This window comes from Xenopus laevis, chromosome 4L, assembly GCF_017654675.1.
Source record: "Xenopus laevis strain J_2021 chromosome 4L, Xenopus_laevis_v10.1, whole genome shotgun sequence".
NCBI classification, from domain to species: Eukaryota; Metazoa; Chordata; class Amphibia; order Anura; family Pipidae; genus Xenopus; species Xenopus laevis.
In genome coordinates this window covers 94,142,796-94,161,621 of record NC_054377.1, presented here as the reverse complement: position 1 = coordinate 94,161,621, position 18,826 = coordinate 94,142,796, and the positions used below count along the sequence as shown (strand labels likewise).

Below are 18,826 nucleotides of genomic sequence, written 5' to 3'. Positions count from 1 at the left end.
GGTAATCGAGTTCAGGCAACAGGTCACAAGGCAGGCAGAATACAAACAAAGTCCAAAGTCCAGGCAGGGGGTCAATAACAAGAGATCAATCAGGAATATCCTCAGGGATAACAAGAGCAGAAACAGGAAACCCAGGAATCTTCACAGGAACGAGATCCTATTTTCGGGCGCCATCTTGGCGCCTCAGGCGTCCTTTTAAAGGGGTTTTTTGGCGCCCTTGCGTCGGCGTCAGCACGTCTGCGACTGACGCGCTGCGCCTGCGTCCGTCGCGCCGTTGTGACGTCTTCGCGCCTGCGCACTTGCGCGCAGGCGTCTCTGCGCCGGTGCCGCTACCCACGTGGCGGCCATGGGCGCCGCCATTTTGGGAGCGGCGTCGGAAGTGATAGCTGCGCCGCCCGGAGCTCCTGGTCCTGCTCCGGGCGGCGATCGTGACAGTACCCCCCCCCCTCACGGGGGGCCTCAGGACCACTGGGACAAGGCTTCTGGGGAAACTTGGCGTGAAAATCCCTCACCAGACGAGGAGCGTGAACATCACGGTGTCCTTCCCAGGCGCATTCTTCAGGGCCAAAGCCCCTCCACTGAATGAGGTACTGAAGGGACCCTCTGGAGATCCTGGAGTCTAGGATTTTCTCCACCTCGTACTCGAGTTGACCCTCCACAGAGATGGCAGGAGGAGGAGATTGACCGCCAGAGAACCGGTTGGTGATGGCGGGTTTCACCAGAGACACGTGGAACACGTTCGGGATTCTCATCTCTGGTGGAAGCTGGAGTCTGACAGCCACAGGGTTGATAATCTCCAAGATGGGAAATGGACCCACGAATTTTGGACCCAACTTGGGAGATGGTATCTTCAACCGGATATTCCTGGAAGAGAGCCAGACATTATCACCCACCTTGTAGGGAGGAGAGGATCTTCGACGACGATCCGCGAAAGTCTTATGAACAAGAGCGCTCTTCTCTAGGTTCAACTTGGTAGCAGCCCAAATAGCTGACATATGGGCTGCGGAATCGTCAGCAGCCGGGACGTCAGATAGTACAAAGTCTTGGGGAAAAGCTTGAGGATGCTGCCCATACACCGACATGAACGGAGACCTTCCTGTAGAGGAATGACAAGCATTATTATGAGCGAATTCCGCCCATGGGAGGAGATCAGACCAGTCATCCTGGCAGAGGGATACGTGGTTCCTCAGGAACTGTTCCAGGGCTTGGTTGACACGTTCAGCTGCCCCATTCGTCTGCGGATGGTATGCAGATGAAAACTGAAGAACAATTCCCAGGTCTTTGCATAGGGAACGCCAGAATTTGGCAGTAAACTGGGTGCCTCTATCGGAGACGATCTCCACCGGGAAACCATGCAGGCGGAAGATGTACTGGATAAATAGCTGGGACAACTCCACCGCAGAGGGCAACTTCTTCAAAGGGATGAAATGGGCCATTTTGGAGAATCGATCAATGACAACCCAGATCACAGTGTTCCCACAAGAGGGAGGAAGTTCGACAATGAAGTCCATGGACAGGTGGGTCCAGGGACGGGAAGGAACCGGCAAAGGCTGTAGTAACCCACTGGGGCGGGAATGGCTTGACTTAGATGTGGCACAAACATTACAAGCAGCAACAAAGTCCTTCACATCTTTGCGGATATCAGGCCACCAGACCAGGCGTCGTAAGAGTTCAAGAGTCTTAGCTGGGCCATAGTGTCCGGCTTGCCTGGAGCAATGGGTCTGTTGCAGGATAGGCAGACGCAGCTCAGGAGGAACAAATGCCATTCCAATGGGAGTATCAGAAGGAGCAGAAGACTGACCAGCCAGGATTTGGTCGGCAAACTGTGGATACAGGGAGGCAATAATCTTGACTGGAGGAATGATTGGCTCTTGTCTCTCAGGAGAGCGGTCCACCGGAGTGAAGCTACGAGACAAGGCATCGGCCTTCTGATTCTTGGAACCTGGGCGATAAGTCAAGATAAAATTAAACCGAGAGAAGAAGAGAGCCCACCTTGCTTGTCTGGGGTTTAGCCTCTTGAGGGACTGGATGAACTCGAGATTCTTATGATCGGTGTAAATCTGAACAGGAATCAGAGAACCCTCCAGGAGGTGACACCACTCTTCAAGGGCAAGTTTAACAGCCAAGAGTTCTCGGTTCCCGACATCGTAGTTCTGCTCTGCGGATGAGAACTTCTTGGAGAAATAAGCACAGGGATGCAACTTCCCATCAGCGGGGTGTCTCTGAGACAGGATGGCTCCGGCTCCGACTTCAGAAGCATCAACTTCGATGCAGAAGGGTAGTTCAGGATTGGGGTGTCGGAGGACAGAAGCGGACGTGAAGGCCTCTTTCAAGGACTGAAAAGCTTCAATGGCAGATGGAGGCCACAAGCTGGGTTTACCCCCTTTCCGGATGAGGGCCAGGATAGGTGCAATGCGGGAAGAGAACCCCCGGATGAACTGCCGATAGTAGTTAGCAAATCCGATAAATCTCTGGATTGCCTTGGTACTCAGCGGGATAGGCCACTCCTGGATGGCAGACACTTTCACGGGGTCCATCTCAAATCCCTCAGGAGAGATAATGTATCCTAGGAAAGGGATCTTGGACACCTCGAAGACGCACTTCTCCAACTTGGCGAAGAGAGAGTTCTTCCTCAGACGAGAGAGTACCTCCTTCACCTGGGAGCGATGGCTTTCTAGGTCTTTAGAAAAGATCAGGATGTCGTCCAGGTACACGACTACGAACCTTCCTAGGAGATCCCGGAACACATCGTTAACAAACTCCTGGAAGACGGCAGGGGCATTGCAAAGGCCGAAGGGCATAACGAGATATTCATAGTGCCCGTCACGAGTGTTGAAAGCCGTCTTCCATTCATCACCCTCACGGATGCGAATGAGGTTGTACGCCCCCCGGAGATCCAATTTAGAGAATATCTTCGCCCCCTTCAGCTGGTCGAAGAGCTCTACGATCAAGGGCAGAGGGTACCTGTTTTTTACAGTGATTTTATTCAGGCCCCGGTAATCAATACATGGCCGAAGGCCTCCGTCCTTCTTCTCCACGAAGAAGAACCCAGCCCCTGCAGGAGAGGTAGAAGGGCGGATAAACCCCCGCTGAAGATTTTCTTGGATGTATTCCTTCATTGCGGTAGTCTCAGCAGGAGAGAGAGGGTAAGTGCGGCCTCTGGGGGGCATGGCTCCTGGCAGGAGTTCGACAGGACAGTCGTAGGAGCGATGTGGAGGAAGGAATTCCGCAGACTTCTTACAGAACACATCGGAGAATTCTTTATAACAGGAGGGAAGAGACTTTAACTCGGTTGAGGAGATAGTTACCTTCTTGAGGGGTTTAGCAGGAAGGCAATGCTGTAGGCAGAATGGGCTCCAACGAGAAACCTGCCCTGTGGACCAGTCTATGGTGGGATTGTGCAGGCGCAGCCAGGGGAGACCCAAAACAACTGGAACAGCGGGACAAGGGATAATAAGAAACGAAAGTCTCTCTTTATGCAGGGTCCCAATCTGCACAAGTAGTTCGCCAGTGGTCATCGTGATTACAGACTCCAGGGGTTTATCATCTATGGCGACGATCCTCATGGGAGAAGGCAAAGGAAATAAGGGGATTCCCATGTACTTAGCAAAGAGAGCGTCCATGAAGTTACCCCCGGCTCCGGAATCGATGAAAGCATTCCCGAAGATGGTCTTTTCAGTCAGACGAATCTGGAAGGGAAGGAGAAACCTGTGTGAGTTTCCTTGGGTCTTCCCCTGAGACCTATCTCGAGACTTTTGAGTAGTGCCCCCTACATGAGTTACCATAGACATACCTCGGGGTACAAAACTCTTAGCCTTTGCAGGACAGGCATTGGCGAAGTGGGAATGTCCGCCACAATACAGACACAGGCCTGACATCCGTCTGCGGAGTCTCTCTTGTTCAGTGAGGCGAGTTCTTCCCACTTGCATGGGTTCCTCCTGGAGAGAAATGGATGCTTGGGCAGGTGAGGTGACAGGAGTCTGCAGGAGAGGCCTCTTGAAGCGGGGTGCCAACATGGGTTGAAACTTCCTGACACGATCTCTCAGGGTTTGATGCTCTCTCAGAAGAGTGTCCACCTTGACAGTCAAGGCAATAAGGTCCTCAACTTGCGTGGGTAATTCACGGGAGACCAGGTCATCTTTGATGCGGAGGGAAAGACCATTATAAAATGCAGTATGGTATGCGTCGTTGTTCCAACGAGTCTCAGCAGCAAGTGTACGGAATTCAATAGCATACTCCGCTACACTGCGACTCCCTTGGCGGATTTGGAACAGACGGGAAGCAGCGGATGTCACCCGGCCGGGAGCGTCGAAAACGATCCGAAATTCTTTGAGAAATGCTTCTGCGTCATCCATCAGTGGGGACTGCTTCTCCCAGTGTGGAGATGCCCACTCGAGAGCTTTCCCTGCCAGAAGAGTAATCACAAACCCCACCTTGGCACGTTCAGAGTCAAACTCAGTGGGGTGTAGGGCAAATCGAATCTGGCACTGATTCACGAATCCTCGACAGGCTTGAGGATCGCCATCGTAGAGAGGCGGAGCAGGAATATGTGGACCAGAAGTGGAGGGCTGGGTAGCCATGGCAGCAGCCGCTTGCGGAGGAGGTGCCGGCAGGGGGGTCGCTGGTGTCAACAAGGAGAGCTTTTCCAGGATCGCCTCCAGCGTGTGTCCCACGTAATTCTGCCGGGCTTCATACGCCTCCATGCGGGAATGCAGGCCCCGAAAGGCCCTGCAGAAATCTGGCTGAGCTTCCTCAGTGGAATCCAGGGCCCGAAAATAATGTCAGGGAACCGGGAGTTCCCTCTGGGGAGTAGTCCGGATTTAGGAGGAAGCCCCTCAGGAGGGATCAGGATCGCGGTATCCAGGGATTCAGCAGAAGAGGTAATCGAGTTCAGGCAACAGGTCACAAGGCAGGCAGAATACAAACAAAGTCCAAAGTCCAGGCAGGGGGTCAATAACAAGAGATCAATCAGGAATATCCTCAGGGATAACAAGAGCAGAAACAGGAAACCCAGGAATCTTCACAGGAACGAGATCCTATTTTCGGGCGCCATCTTGGCGCCTCAGGCGTCCTTTTAAAGGGGTTTTTTGGCGCCCTTGCGTCGGCGTCAGCACGTCTGCGACCGACGCGCTGCGCCTGCGTCCGTCGCGCCGTTGTGACGTCTTCGCGCCTGCGCACTTGCGCCCGGGGGGGCGTCTCTGCGCCGGTGCCGCTACCCACGTGGCGGCCATGGGCGCCGCCATTTTGGGAGCGGCGTCGGAAGTGATAGCTGCGCCGCCCGGAGCTCCTGGTCCTGCTCCGGGCGGCGATCGTGACAAACTGAATGTGTCTCAGTGGGACATGGGTTTTTACTATTGAGTGTTCTTAGATCTACCAGGCAGCTGTTATCTTGTGTTAGGGAGCTGCTATCTGGTTACCTTCCCATTGTTCTTTTGTTTGGCTGCTGGGGGGGGGGAAAGGGAGGGGGGTGATATCACTCCAACTTGCAGTACAGCAGTAAAGAGTGATTGAAGGTTATCAGAGCACAAGTCACATGACCAGGGGCAGCTGGGAAATTGACAATATGTCTAGCCCCATGTCAGATTTCAAAATTGAATATAAAAAAAATCTGTTTGCTCTTTTGAGAAATGGATTTCAGTGTAGAATTCTGCTGGAGCAGCACTATTAACACATTCATTTTGAGAAAAAAAATTTTTTCCCATGACAGTATCCCTTTAAGGCCTAATGAAGTCATAGCTGACATGTAAGTAAAAGGTGGGAACACAGCAGTTTTAGTGATATATTCACCCCCAACCAGCAAAGGTTTTTTCTAATACATATAAGTCATGAAAAAAGTAAATAGTGAATAAAGTAGCAGCTATTGTAAAATATAAGGATATTATAAGTCACCAAGAAATTGTATGATGCTATATTGGTCAAAGAACTCTAAGATGACATCTAATATCAGGGGGTACATTATTTATTATAATACACAAGTTTCAGTCTTGTGACAGAATTGACATCCCTAAACACTGACCATAACTGTTGAAATCACTAAGCACTATTTATTAGAATAGAATTTACAGAATATTTGCAGGTTCTTGTCTATTACAGGTATGGGACCTGACATCCAGAATGCTCGGGACCTGGGCTTTTCTGGATAATGGACCTTTCTGCAATTTGCATCTTCATACATTAATGGGGTTATTTATCAAAGGTTGAATTTTACATCTGTGTGCGGTTTTTTGTAACTTGAATGAACTCACAAATCAAATGGTTTCGAATTTAAAAAAAAACTTGAATGGAAAAAACTTGAATCAATGAACTCAGGATTAACAACCCAAAAACTCAAATGAATTTTGTTTTTCGGCAAAAAAAAAATGAATCACTAGAATTTTGAGCAATACCTACCAAAAAAACTAGGACATCATTAAGGCAAATGGTTCAAGGGGCCTCTGCCATTGACTCTTGAATTATCTCAGCAGGTTTTAGATGGTCTATTTTTGGATTTGAGGTATTTCCAGCTTCGGGGTATAATAAAACTTTAAAGAAAAACTCTCAAGTTTTTCAAGTTTTTTTTTTAAAATGTGTATTATAATAAATAATGCACCTCTATTTTAACATATGAGGATATAAGAAATCAGAGTTCCATGACCTGTTGTAACGATTGACACCCTGAATCTAGAACCAATGCCAAGCACCCTGGTCACGGCTCGTGCTTCTGCCTGTAGCAGCCCCCTTTGGCCTCGGAAGGAGCACTCAGCTACTCAGATGCCGCCAGGTCTTAAAACTAGTGATGGGCGAATTTATTCGCCAGGCGCGAATTCGCGGCGAATTTGCGCGATTCGCGTCCAGCGAATAAATTTGCGAAACGCCCGCAAAAATTCGCCGGCGTCAAAAAAAAATTTCTCGAAAAACGGACGCTGGCGTCAAAAACGGGCGCCGGCGTCAAAAACGGGCGCCAGCATCGAAAAAACGGGCGCCGGTGTCAAAAACAAATTCGCCCATCACTACTTAAAACGAGAGGTGCAAGGCAAAAGGTTCTAAACAAGTGAAGGGGCACAACTGTAAGCAAAGTCTTTGGGCAGAAGGTCGTGGTACAAGGCGTAAGGCAAAATCATAGTAAGATCAGGCTGGATCGAGACAGGCAGCGAATAAGCATAGTCAGGCAGGCAAGGGTCAAACCAGGAGATCAATCAGAAGGGATTTAGCAGAAGAGGTAGTCGGTATTCAGGCAAGGGTCAGGATCCAGAGGTCAGAATAGTTAAAAGCCAGGCAGGGGGTCACAACAGGAATCAAAAACAGGTTTAGACAGATATCTTAAAGCTCAGAAGCACCAGGAACAAACTCCTATAACGGGCAAGGTCCAGTAATCAAAATAGGCTATTTATACATTAAAATTTCTTGCCTGCGACTTTAAGGAACACCGAGGCACACATGCACACCCTAAGAGTCCACCGCCGGCGTGTGAGGAAGACCGGAGAGTCCCCGCCGCACCGGGTGAGACCTTACACCTGTATTATGCACTCTTTGTACTGACATAGAATTCCTCAGTATCTAATTATATCAATACATTTTACAAAACATTATTCACTAAAATAAACAAATATGACAACAATTAGCTAAGATATATTTAGATTCTAATCTCCCTTTATATCTGCCTTCCTATAACTGTTTTGTCTTTCCATCATTTCCCTTAGATTGTAAGCCCTAGGGCAAGCACCTCTTTCTCCTAAATGTTCTTTGTTTCTACCACTGAGTAAAGCTCTAGAGAATATGTTGGCATCATCTTAATAACTATAATAATTGAAATAGGAGAGATTTTGCTTCCCAGTTCACTACCAGGCTAAAAAAGCTTATTAAGTGATTTAGGCTTTTCATCAACAGGAGGAAGTCAAAGTTCCTTTCTGCAGAAGATCTAATTTAGAGGTAAATGGTTTCATTAAAATACAATAGTGACATTAATTAAAATGTAATGCATAAATGCAATGATTACCATTTGTCTCCATAAACATATTTCACCAACCTTCCACAGACTTGCCAGAATTAATGAATATTCATAAAACAAAAGCGAAGTATAAGATCTAAAATTATGTTTTAAGGATAGAAAAGTTTTTTCTTGTTCCATATCACTGAAGAAAAAATATTGAGCAAGACATTGACCTTTTTTTCAGAAATGAGCTCCTTGTGGGGTCTCTGGTTGGACAGTAATGAGTTTACCGGTTTTATAGTACAACACAGTCTCATGCATTCACATTGTATTTTTACTTCTACTCAGAATAGCCAATGAATAGAAAATACTTTTATCTGTATTTTGCTAAAGTTTTTTAAACATTTGTAGAAAGCTTTATGCATATTACCAGTTAAGTCCCTACCTCTTATACAATCACGCAGAAGCCAAAAAGATTCAGTGCAATTGTATTGTATGTACAGTATGTATTTTGCCTGTAGTAGACAGATAAAAATGACTTTTGCACTGGGATAACATGAGCCTCCATGCTTATATCTGATGATATGTACTTAAAGGGGCAGTATACTCCCTTGTGTAACATTAGCTTATTAAACAGGGTTTGTACTGAAAAAAGGGCAATATACCCCTTTGTCCAACCTGAGTGCAATGAATAGGACTTGACATACCTTTAGCCTATTGTTTTAAAAAAAAAATATATTTTTTGGGCTAAACAGGGCAAAAATGGAAACTGAAGTTTCTCCATGTTTGGTCTTGTTATTCTAATTAGGATTTCAGTATACCATCCACTCCCTTCCCCCTTTGTTATGACTGTTTTGTTAACAGGAGTTCATTATTCAGGGAAACATTAGCTGTGCTCTTGTAATCTCAGTATTGACCTATTCCTGTTTTGCTCAAGAAATATCAAAAACAATAGATTTTTTGGTGAATAAAACAAAAGGCAAAAAGTATGTTCAGCACAAGCCTTATTCATTACACTCATGTTGAACAAGAGGGTATACTGCCCCTTTAAAGGCAAAGCCTCCTCCCATGTTTGATATCAGGAGCACTTGGTATACTCCTCATTAATAAAAATTAGTGGCATTGTGTTTCACTGCAATGAAGGTGAAGTGAAAATAAGTATTCCAAATGAATTTGTTCTTCAATGAAAGTTAGCAGATTTTGCAGAAAAAAGACTAAAAGTAATAGAGAATGGTCCTGTAGCATATAATATTGTAACTAATTATAGGAGACCATTAAAATGATCTAAGTACCATGATCCCCATACTTTTCTTTGCCATAGCATTTTTTGTTTTTCGCTGATGCAAACAGGAGGTTGGAAGACAATGCTAAGTTAAATCAATTTATGATTACCAGATGGTTGTCAACAGTGCCAATAAACAGAACAGAACACACAACATATATCATTTTGGTTCTTACTTGCTATAATTGCTGGGTCATTTTGCCCTCCTTCAGGCATCACCCACAGCTCTACTGTGAATCTTTCACGAGGTATTTGTAGTTCTACATCTGGACGTAATACAAGCTGGCTGTGGACACCAGGAAAATACATGGAGCCATGAAGGGAGTGTTCTTGAGGCAGGTCTATAGGCATGGAGTAATTAGACATGATCCATTGAGACCCATTTATCGCTGCATGGCGTGGATATCTTTTCTTCGCTGTTGTTTGAGCAATTTGTTTTATAGTCCTCTTATATTTTTGGCTCTGGGAGTAACTTCCATTGCCCATTTCAGACACCTTTCCCTTTAAAACTATCTGGTTGCTGGGTCTGTAAACTTTCATTGTTTTCTGTGATGAACTTGTGTTTCCTGAAACGTTTTCCTTTTCTAGTTGTCCATTTTCTAAATGATATGTGTTTGATCCATGTTGGTCAAATACGCCCTTTTCCGGTTTGTAATAATGCTTCTGAGTAGGATACATTTTAAAATGTCTATACTGAGGGTCATATGGTGGCCTTGTATTTCTACCCAACTTACAGGGTTCTTTAAGTGATAATTGGCGCAAATGTTCTGCCTTTAACCGCAACTGCTGTTTATGGTGATAGATAGGGTCATCCCTTTGAGGTCTAGCCCAACAGGACAAGAGACATACAGTCCAAACACAAAACCCAAGGAGCTTCATTGTTGATTTTCTTGCTCTGATTTCTCTTCTAATTAGCAGACTATCTCAGACAATGTCGGGTTTATGTAAGGCTCTAGAGATTTGTTGGCTACCAAGAAACCAAAACAAGAGCATTTCAATTACTGAGACAGTTTATCTCCATGTGTTCAACTCTCTTTTTCTCATAAGTAATTGGAGTGAAAAAATATTATTGATGTAAATTTAAGTGTTTCTTTCCATATTCTCTTGGAATTACATTTTGGCCTCTTTCATATTCTCTTAAGTATTCTTTAAGTATCTTTTCCCACCTCCTTCCTACTCAATTGCAAACTTTGCTTTCTAGAACACCATGTTTTATTTACATGAGCACTCTCAAAAACCCTTAGCCTTTGCACATTTCTCTAAGGTGGGAATTATTAGCGTTGTCAGTTTTCCCTGCGTATTGCAGGAGCTTCAGTATAAAGATTCCTAGCAGTTGTGCGTGTGATGTTACAGCTCCCAATGGATTCCAAACATGTGTTCTCGGCCAAAATTTAAGCTAACACATGTGTAACATATGCTTAACACGTTTTCAACTCCCATACTTCTTCCATTTAAATATTTCTGCATGATCTTTCTCTCTGAATATAGTTTTGTAATAGTCCACAAAGGCTAGTGTTTTATGTAAATTTATCAAGAAAGCCACTAGAGATTTGGCTTTACTTGTGCATGAAAACTAAGATATATAGAACAAGACAGGTCTCTTAGAGTTGTGTCAGAGACAGTGTAACAAGAAATATAGATGATGATCAGTGATAAACTAAGACAAGCTAATAGCTGCAAATGGTATCTGCCATGTAAGATCAAGAACTTAATAGTACTAGAAGTTAACAGAAGACCAAGAATGTAAAACACCAAACTAGTGCTAACAAAAAGCAGTAGAGCACAAGGGGGGTGTGATCAATCAACTCAAAAATGTTAGTTTGAAACAGGTAATTAAATCAATTTTCAGTGCAAAGGTAAGATGAGTATTGGAACAGCACAAGCTAGAAGTGGGTTCAATTCCAGACCAGAGTGGGTGGCCTATTTGGTCTGCAACTAAATCAATTAATTGATTAAATGACAAGCAGCATTTCCTGCTTGTTGGTTGTTAGGATGAAGTGGATTAATCCTAATTCCCCACTCTTTCCTGATTAGTGTACAAGGTGCATTATGTGCTGGGCCATTTTCTGTCAGCCTCAGTTGTTGATACGTTGGTTGACTTGTACTTGAAATATTCCAAATATCTGCAAAAGAATAAAAAAGAAAATACAGTCATCAAGAAAGCTGAGACACTTTGTAGTAAATGGGACTAAAGCAAAGCTTTGCCATCTTGAAAAGAGATTTCAGATTAATTATCTGACAGATGTTGCTTAACTAAAACTCATAGCACCACACAGACTCATAAGATGGGCTTTTTTTGTATTTTTTGGTACGAGCTATTAATGTCTCATGTTTGGTTTTCCAGCTGTGGATAAGACTCCCAATGGCTGGGAGCCCAATACAAGAAGCTGAAATACATCAACAGATCACAAACAGGTTCCCTTGGCAAGGTTGGACAATAGTTGTACAGCCTTGGCCAACATAACATATCAGTTGTGCTACAATGATCTAAGCTGGCTCTGCTATTAGGGAAGGTAAGTCTCTTGCCTCAGGCAGCACAGTCTTAAGGGAATAGCAGCAAGCTGGACCACCCCTAACCAGATGCACCACCCCTAATCAGTTAGACCACCCCTAACCAGGATAAGAAAAATCATTGTATTAATAAAATGGTATTAAATACTGTGAGGCCTTGGGGGTATAGGCTACAACTACCCAGGCGTAGATATTTTTCATGTCACTTTTTTTCTCATCCATCTTGCAGCTCTCAGCAGATAAAATGGATCAGTCCCCAGCTGTTTTTATTCAATGGACTACTTATAGGATTATATTTGCTGTCACATAAGTCTGCATATATCAGAAATTCGGTCTTGTGATAATTTGCTATGTGCTAAACCTTATGAGAGATGACTTCTAAGCAGGATTTCCCCTTGTTGGCGGCAAGGTAGCTCTTCCACAGCATTTGGCAGAAGTACAGTCGCCATGGTTCCCACCCAACAGCATTCTAAATAGACTGTCATCATTCAATGGCACAACAGTGTTAGTAAGTTTTAATACACAGTTTTTGTAATATAAAAGGTTGAACAATGAATGAAGGTTCTTCTACCTCAGTACTCAGCCCTAGTTAACTTCATGGTGCAAAGGCTTTGGTTGGGAAAACAAAGAGAAAGGGCAGTTCCAACACCATGACATCTCTCAGGCTTTTTTTTTTCCACTTGTACTGCGCATGTCCAAGCTTAGATAGCTGCAAGAGGCGCTTAGGAAATACTAAAAAGATAGCAGAACAGCACTTATTGAGAAAAGTCCTTAGACCAGTGCATTTTTCTGAACAGAAGCACCGGTCCAGGAAAAAAAGTTAGCAATTTAATTCACTGCGGATGCCTCACATATTGGCATATTGCTTTGTTTTGCCTGTAGCTGTCTAAAAACAGCTATTTACTGGCTAATTACTATGGATTACTTCCCAGGTGCACGGTTGATAAATGATGTATGGTACAAATGAGTGTTAATTCATAAGACACAAAAAGATTGTATATTAGCTACAGATTTGCATCATATTCTGTATCTGCTATCACCTCTCAAACAGAAATTATACAGCCATAGGCAGTTTTAATGTCTGTACAGTACCAGTACAGCAACAGAGTTTACACACCTAAAGATGGCCATACATGGGCATATTTACTGTAAATTGCAGAATTGGCAGCTTATCTGCCCATGTATGGGGTCCTCCAATGGGCCTGTCTGGCCCATTGGAGGACCCCATACATGGGCAGATATGTATGGGGTCTCAGCTTAACTCAATGTAGTGCAAATACATAAAAAGTTTAAAGTAGGTCACTTCCCATTTAAAAACTCTACAGAACAGATTGTAAGCTCTTATGAGTAGGACTCTAATCATTTTTCATTCTGTAACCCTTGTTTGTTAAATTATTGTCAGACTCCTGTTTGTTACAAATTAATGAATAATGCTACATAACTTGATGGCGCTATATAAATAAATAGTGAAGATGATGATGATTATTAAACAAGGTCACCTCCATGCCTAAGCAAGAACTAGAGAAAGTAGGCAGCAAGTTTTAAAATTCTGCTTCTGGTGGTAATAAAGTTCCCGGTGTAATATGTTATTTTTGTTACTTTTCTTGCCTGGGCCCTCTGAGGCTCAAGGAGCTGGGGAAATGAGTATGCCTAATGCACTTCTGTCTCATCATATGTGACTCTTGAGCATTAAGTGGGAAGGAATTAAGGTGAAACAGTTCCCAATCTGAGCCCAAAGAAATTCTAGGCTAAAGATCTATAATGACATTTATTCTGGCCTATCGGGCTCATACCAGAGGTCAACTGGCCATGTATATGATTTATTTTAATCCTCCACACACAGAAAAAAACTTTGCAATTCAGAAATCAAACAAAACAAAAACAGCTGGATGTGGTTTTTGTTATTCAGCCAATAGCTGTCAGCCTACAGTGTATCTGTCAGTAATACAACTTAAATGCCATCTGAAAGCTGCACTGCCTGCATTAAACTAATAAAGAGACATATGGCTAAACAATTTATTTATAGTACAATACATGCTAATATGGTATAGGTTTTCTGCTGCTCATGAGACAAGCTTCATTAGAAATACTGCTTGTTAATCCAAGCAAGTGTTCTGCCATTTTCTACATAATTTGGCCACTAGAGGGCCCTTATTTCTTTTCACACATGAAGATGTCTTTATATTATCAGGTATCATGGCTGGTTACTCTGAAATTAATAATTTAAAATAATTTTGAATGTAGCACCAATATGACTTGAAAGTGCCCTGGTTCAAATCAACGTTAAACTTCAGTATTATTTCCATTTAAATGGGAATCTTCACCTTACAATTAGGAGGGTCTGTTGACATAAATGTAGGCTCAAAATGTATCTGATTTCTATTCACTTGTGAAGAGCTAGTTAGCAATTTTTTAGTTTGAGAGGAAAATTGCAACAAAGATCTTTTTCTGTAATAGCATTTTTTATACCAGTTGCTAGCGTATTTAAGAACAAACTCAATTTCAAATAAAGTGTTTTTAAAATGCACTTTAAATTATTTCAGTCTGACTTCACTTGACATACCCCCCTATTGACTTTCACTGACTTTATTCAATTTATATGTAATTTATTTAATTACATTTGCAGTTTTTTGCATTTGAAAAACAGAAATTAATTGAGTTGGAAAAACTTGAACTCTAATATACTTTTTAAAAGTATATGTTTTACACTATATTTTTTCATCACAAGATTCTCAAATTATGTAAAAATTGAAAACTCCAATAATGATGAATTTGTGCCCAAATATCAATGATCCCAGAACCAGATTTTCATTTTCAGTTTAGAGAGAGGCAAAAAAATGAACAGCAGGTCTAAAGAAATGCAAACAGGGGAAAAAGAAGAAAGTTTTAATTTATTTCAGAATATCAGTGACTACACCATCCTGACAGTACGTTTTAATGGAGATATTGCCTTTAAGGGAATTTAGCTTTTCAATGCAATGTGAATAAAAATGATGATAAACAATTCAGTAAAGTTTGATATTTGCAGAGGTTCAGCATCTTCTGAGCTTCCTTACTGTTTCACACTTTTTTCTGCTTTACACTCAGAATTGGGGCAAATTACCATAAGAGATTTGGGGGCATATTTGTTAACTTTGAAGACAAACATCACCATTGATCTTGTCCATTGCAACCAATAAGATCTTTTATTTTCTAAATTGTAGATGACTGTTCTAATCGAATTGCTGATTGGTTGTTATGGGCAACATCACTGGTGCTGTTTGTCTCCAATGTTAATAAATACATCCCATAGTGTAAACCAGGAGTGCAAAGAAACGTGGAACCCAGTGGATTTGCCATCAAACACCAAGCCCATTGTTTCAGGCAATTCACAGTTTTGTCAAAACACTCATTTTCTGTTTTGTGGACCAAATCTCAAATGGCTGACATAACATTTTTTAGAGTTTCAATTATTAACACACTTTAATGTGTAAATAATATGATGGGGCAAATTTACCAAAGTGTGAAGCTAGAGTTCACCACATTTAAACAGAGGAAAAAGTCACAGCTCTCTGTTCATGTGTATAGTAAATAAGACTTTAACAGGGTTATTTCCTAAAATCTGAATCTCATATTTTATTTAAAAAAAAACCACAACCAAACTCCCATGCCAGATTTTAGCTTATTTATTAATAAAAAAACTCAATTTAATCGGATCGAGGAAAAACTTGATAAAATCAAGAGAAAGCCTAAATTGCTCAAATTTTTCAGGCATTTTTCCCATATAGCTTGAAGTTTTCGAGTTTTTGTCGGATTTTCAGGCTAAACCTAGCGTAGACCGTGAAAACTTATAATTGAGATAGGTGCCTCTCCCATTGACTTGAACAGAACCTGGGCAGATCTGAGATTAAGGTTTAGGCTTTTTGCAGCATCGGGATTAATAAATCTAGAAAAATTCCACAAAAAAGTCGAGTTTTTGCCCCAAAAACCCAGACTCGAAAAAATTCTAAGTTTAGTAAATATCCCCTAAAAAATTTAAAGTGTTCTTCTATACTTAAAATTAGGCTAGTTAATGTTCCCCATAAGATTGCCACTTTGTTGGTATTTTAACAACCCAGTTGGTGATAATAACAATTTATGCCGATGTTATTAACAGGAAAGAGAAATAACAGATATAGGAAGCCTGGTACAGGTATTGGATCTGTTATCTAGAAACCCATTATCCAGAAAGTTCTGAATTACAGGAAGGCTATCTCCCATAGACTCCATTTAATAAAATAATTGAAATTTTAAAAATTATTTTCTTTTTCTCTGTAATAATAACACAGAACTGCGTACTTTATCACAACTACGGTATAATTAATCATTACTGGAGGTAAACAATTTTATTGGATTTTATGAATGTTTAAATGATTTTAAGTAGACTTACGGTATGGAGATCCAAATTCCTGAAAGACCCATATTGGTATTGTTTTACAAAAATGTAGCACTCTAGAAGGTGACTAGCTGCACTGAGCATTGCACTTCAATGTGTAGAATAATCTGTGCAACATCGATGTACCATATGCTATATACTACAAACAATATAACTCACCACATCTGGCTGTGATTTTGAGATGCTCTGGTCATGCATCCAGGGCACCTAGAGAGATAACAGGCATCCATATATTAGCAATGTTCCATGGGGTGCCTCAGTGCTAGAACATTTTTAACATCAGATAAATCAGGAAACTTTCTACATGCCCCCTATATATTTCATTTTAAGACTTTGTCTGATTAATAACATAAAGCAATAGCGATAAAGCTCAGTTTACAGTTAGCTCACATTACAATTCCTCCTAGTTCCCTGATACAATGCTTGGCTGCGTCACTCAACTTTTTAAATTAGATAACAGAACAAAACAATAGTGAGGTGAAATCACTAGAAACAAAAGATCAATGTAATAAAAAAAAGAGGGCACGCTGCATTGGATTTACTTTGTGCTGTAGAATATAATATCTTTAGCCATACTGTTGACTCACACTGAGAGATATCACATGGATATTGCCTCAAGTGAGCATTATGTCATTAGGTAGATATCTAAATGACATACATTACATGTATATATATATACTACCATGAGGGGGGAGACTTTCCTTTCTGTGACTTACCTGCATGGCTCTGCCTTTCCTCAGTACAATTGCTTTTTAGCTATTGGTTTCCCCTCTCCTAGCTTCAGTCAGTCCCCCTTAGAAGATCTTGCAGCCTCCACTCTAGCCAAGTGGTTCATCATCTGAATATCACTTTCACCATCTCCTCCCCTGACCACCTTTAAGATCTGGTCTAATATGCTTCTTCTGTGAAAGTATATCCTATAGCATCTTTCCAGTTGTCCTACTTATCTGCTCTGCTAACCAGCCATTCTCTGTAGTCTAAATATCCTGTAATCTGGACACAAATCTTCCGATCAGGTGTCTAACAAAACATTTCTCAATTAGTTGTGTACCCAAGATCTGATGCAGACAGGCTGCACATGAATAACTAATAGTTTTATTCATTGGAAAATGACTCAACAGGGAGCGCATCTAATTTTGTTGGGTTTGTATCAATTTCGGCATCATGTTTCATGCACGTTACATCTGTCTGCTGACCTACCTGTAGCTCTTACTTTCCATAAAGCTCTCCTCGTTCTCTGCATGCACTCCTCTGCTGTACCTCAGTTCTTTTCCCCTTCTGCCCCTCTTTGGTGCCCCTCATTCTGTTCCCCTTCACTCTATTCACTCTTTGCCTTTCTCTTTAGCCACCCAAGCATTTTTTCTTATTTAAACTCCTCCCTTCTCTCTGTGAAATCCCCTTTCTGGAGCAGTCCCCTATTCAGGTGATCCTATTTATATTCACAGGAACAAGCACATTGTACCTACTATGGTGCCTGTTACATAGAATTCATGCAGACCCTGTTCAGAGAAGGGCTTTTGAAATCTCTAGTGTCTAATTTCCCGCCTGCCTGTCCTGCAGAGGCAAGTCACAGAGTTAGCAATGAGCATCACAAAGTCACGTTCTCTCTGTACTGTCGGCTGCATTACCTTTTTTTTTTTTTTTCAAAGTTTCCAGGTAAGTAGAAAATTATGACTACATCTGATACCATTCAGCATGAGGATACCTGCTTGCCTTATAATCTATGTAAATCCACTCCATGTCTTTCTCTACCTGATATCTAGGGGTAATTGCACAGGGTGTAAGAGGACCCACACAGTGTCTCACTACTAGGACCTCTGTTCTGCATGCATTTTTTTAATACACTTACGTGAAGAAGAGAAGGGAATACAGAAGAGAAAACTAAAGAGGGAAATAAAGGTATTAGGAGATAAACACAAGAGTACAAAAAAAAACACAATTAGAGAAAGTGAATCTGAAGCAGAAGCCAGAGAGAGAGAAATGTAGGGTCACCAGTTCACAGACACAGTCAGACAGTACAGCAACTAGATGTGGGAGTACAGCAGCTCATTCATAAAAGCAGCAGCAGCATGTTCTTACCTAGGGTTACGAGCATTCAGATCACCTATGCTGGCAGTGTTTTATCCGGCAGTGCTGTTCCTTCTGCTGTTGCTAGTAATCCATTCATAACAAGTCAGATTGCTCCACATCCAGATCACTGGCTGTTTATAGTCTCTTCTCAGGCTCTCTCTTTCCCCCTGTCTTTTTCTCCACCCCCTTCTCTCTCCCTCTTTCATTCCTTAGCTCACCACTCTTCACTTCAAATTTTGGCAGCCCAAAGTGAACAACAAAAAAAAATGTAGAACAATTTCAATGTTTTCCTCATCTAGTAATTTAGATCTGACATCATAATCCTGCCCACCAATGCCCCTCGTCTCGTACTCTCCATCCAAATGTCTATATTTTCTGTACCCCAGGAATATCCGTCCTGTGGTCCGTCAGCTAGGGGTACTGGAACTTGCCACTTAAAAGAAACAACTGGAGGGCTCCCTACTTTATTCTGTCTTTAAAAATTGCCATTAATCTATATGCATTATATATATTACTGTTGCATATATATATATATATATATACAGTATATATATATATATATATATATATATATATATATATATATATATATATATATATATATACTGTCGCAGGCAGGCATCTCTTTCATCCATTTAAT

General features: G+C 42.0%; 1 protein-coding gene across 1 annotated transcript in view; it reads right to left on the bottom strand.

Moving 5' to 3' along the window:
* pappa2.L (pappalysin 2 L homeolog) overlaps positions 1 to 18,494 on the bottom strand; it is a 79,558-nt gene extending 61,064 nt beyond the window's left edge. Inside the window, exons 1-3 of the mRNA XM_041590490.1 lie at positions 18,196 to 18,494; positions 16,276 to 16,323; positions 9,368 to 11,314 (exon numbers count right to left, since the gene is read on the bottom strand). Of these exons, the coding sequence (XP_041446424.1) occupies positions 9,368 to 10,070 (703 nt within the window). The 5' untranslated portion in view covers positions 10,071 to 11,314; positions 16,276 to 16,323; positions 18,196 to 18,494. The remainder of the gene's footprint in view (positions 1 to 9,367; positions 11,315 to 16,275; positions 16,324 to 18,195) is intronic.
* Between the last annotated feature and the right edge of the window lie 332 nt (positions 18,495 to 18,826).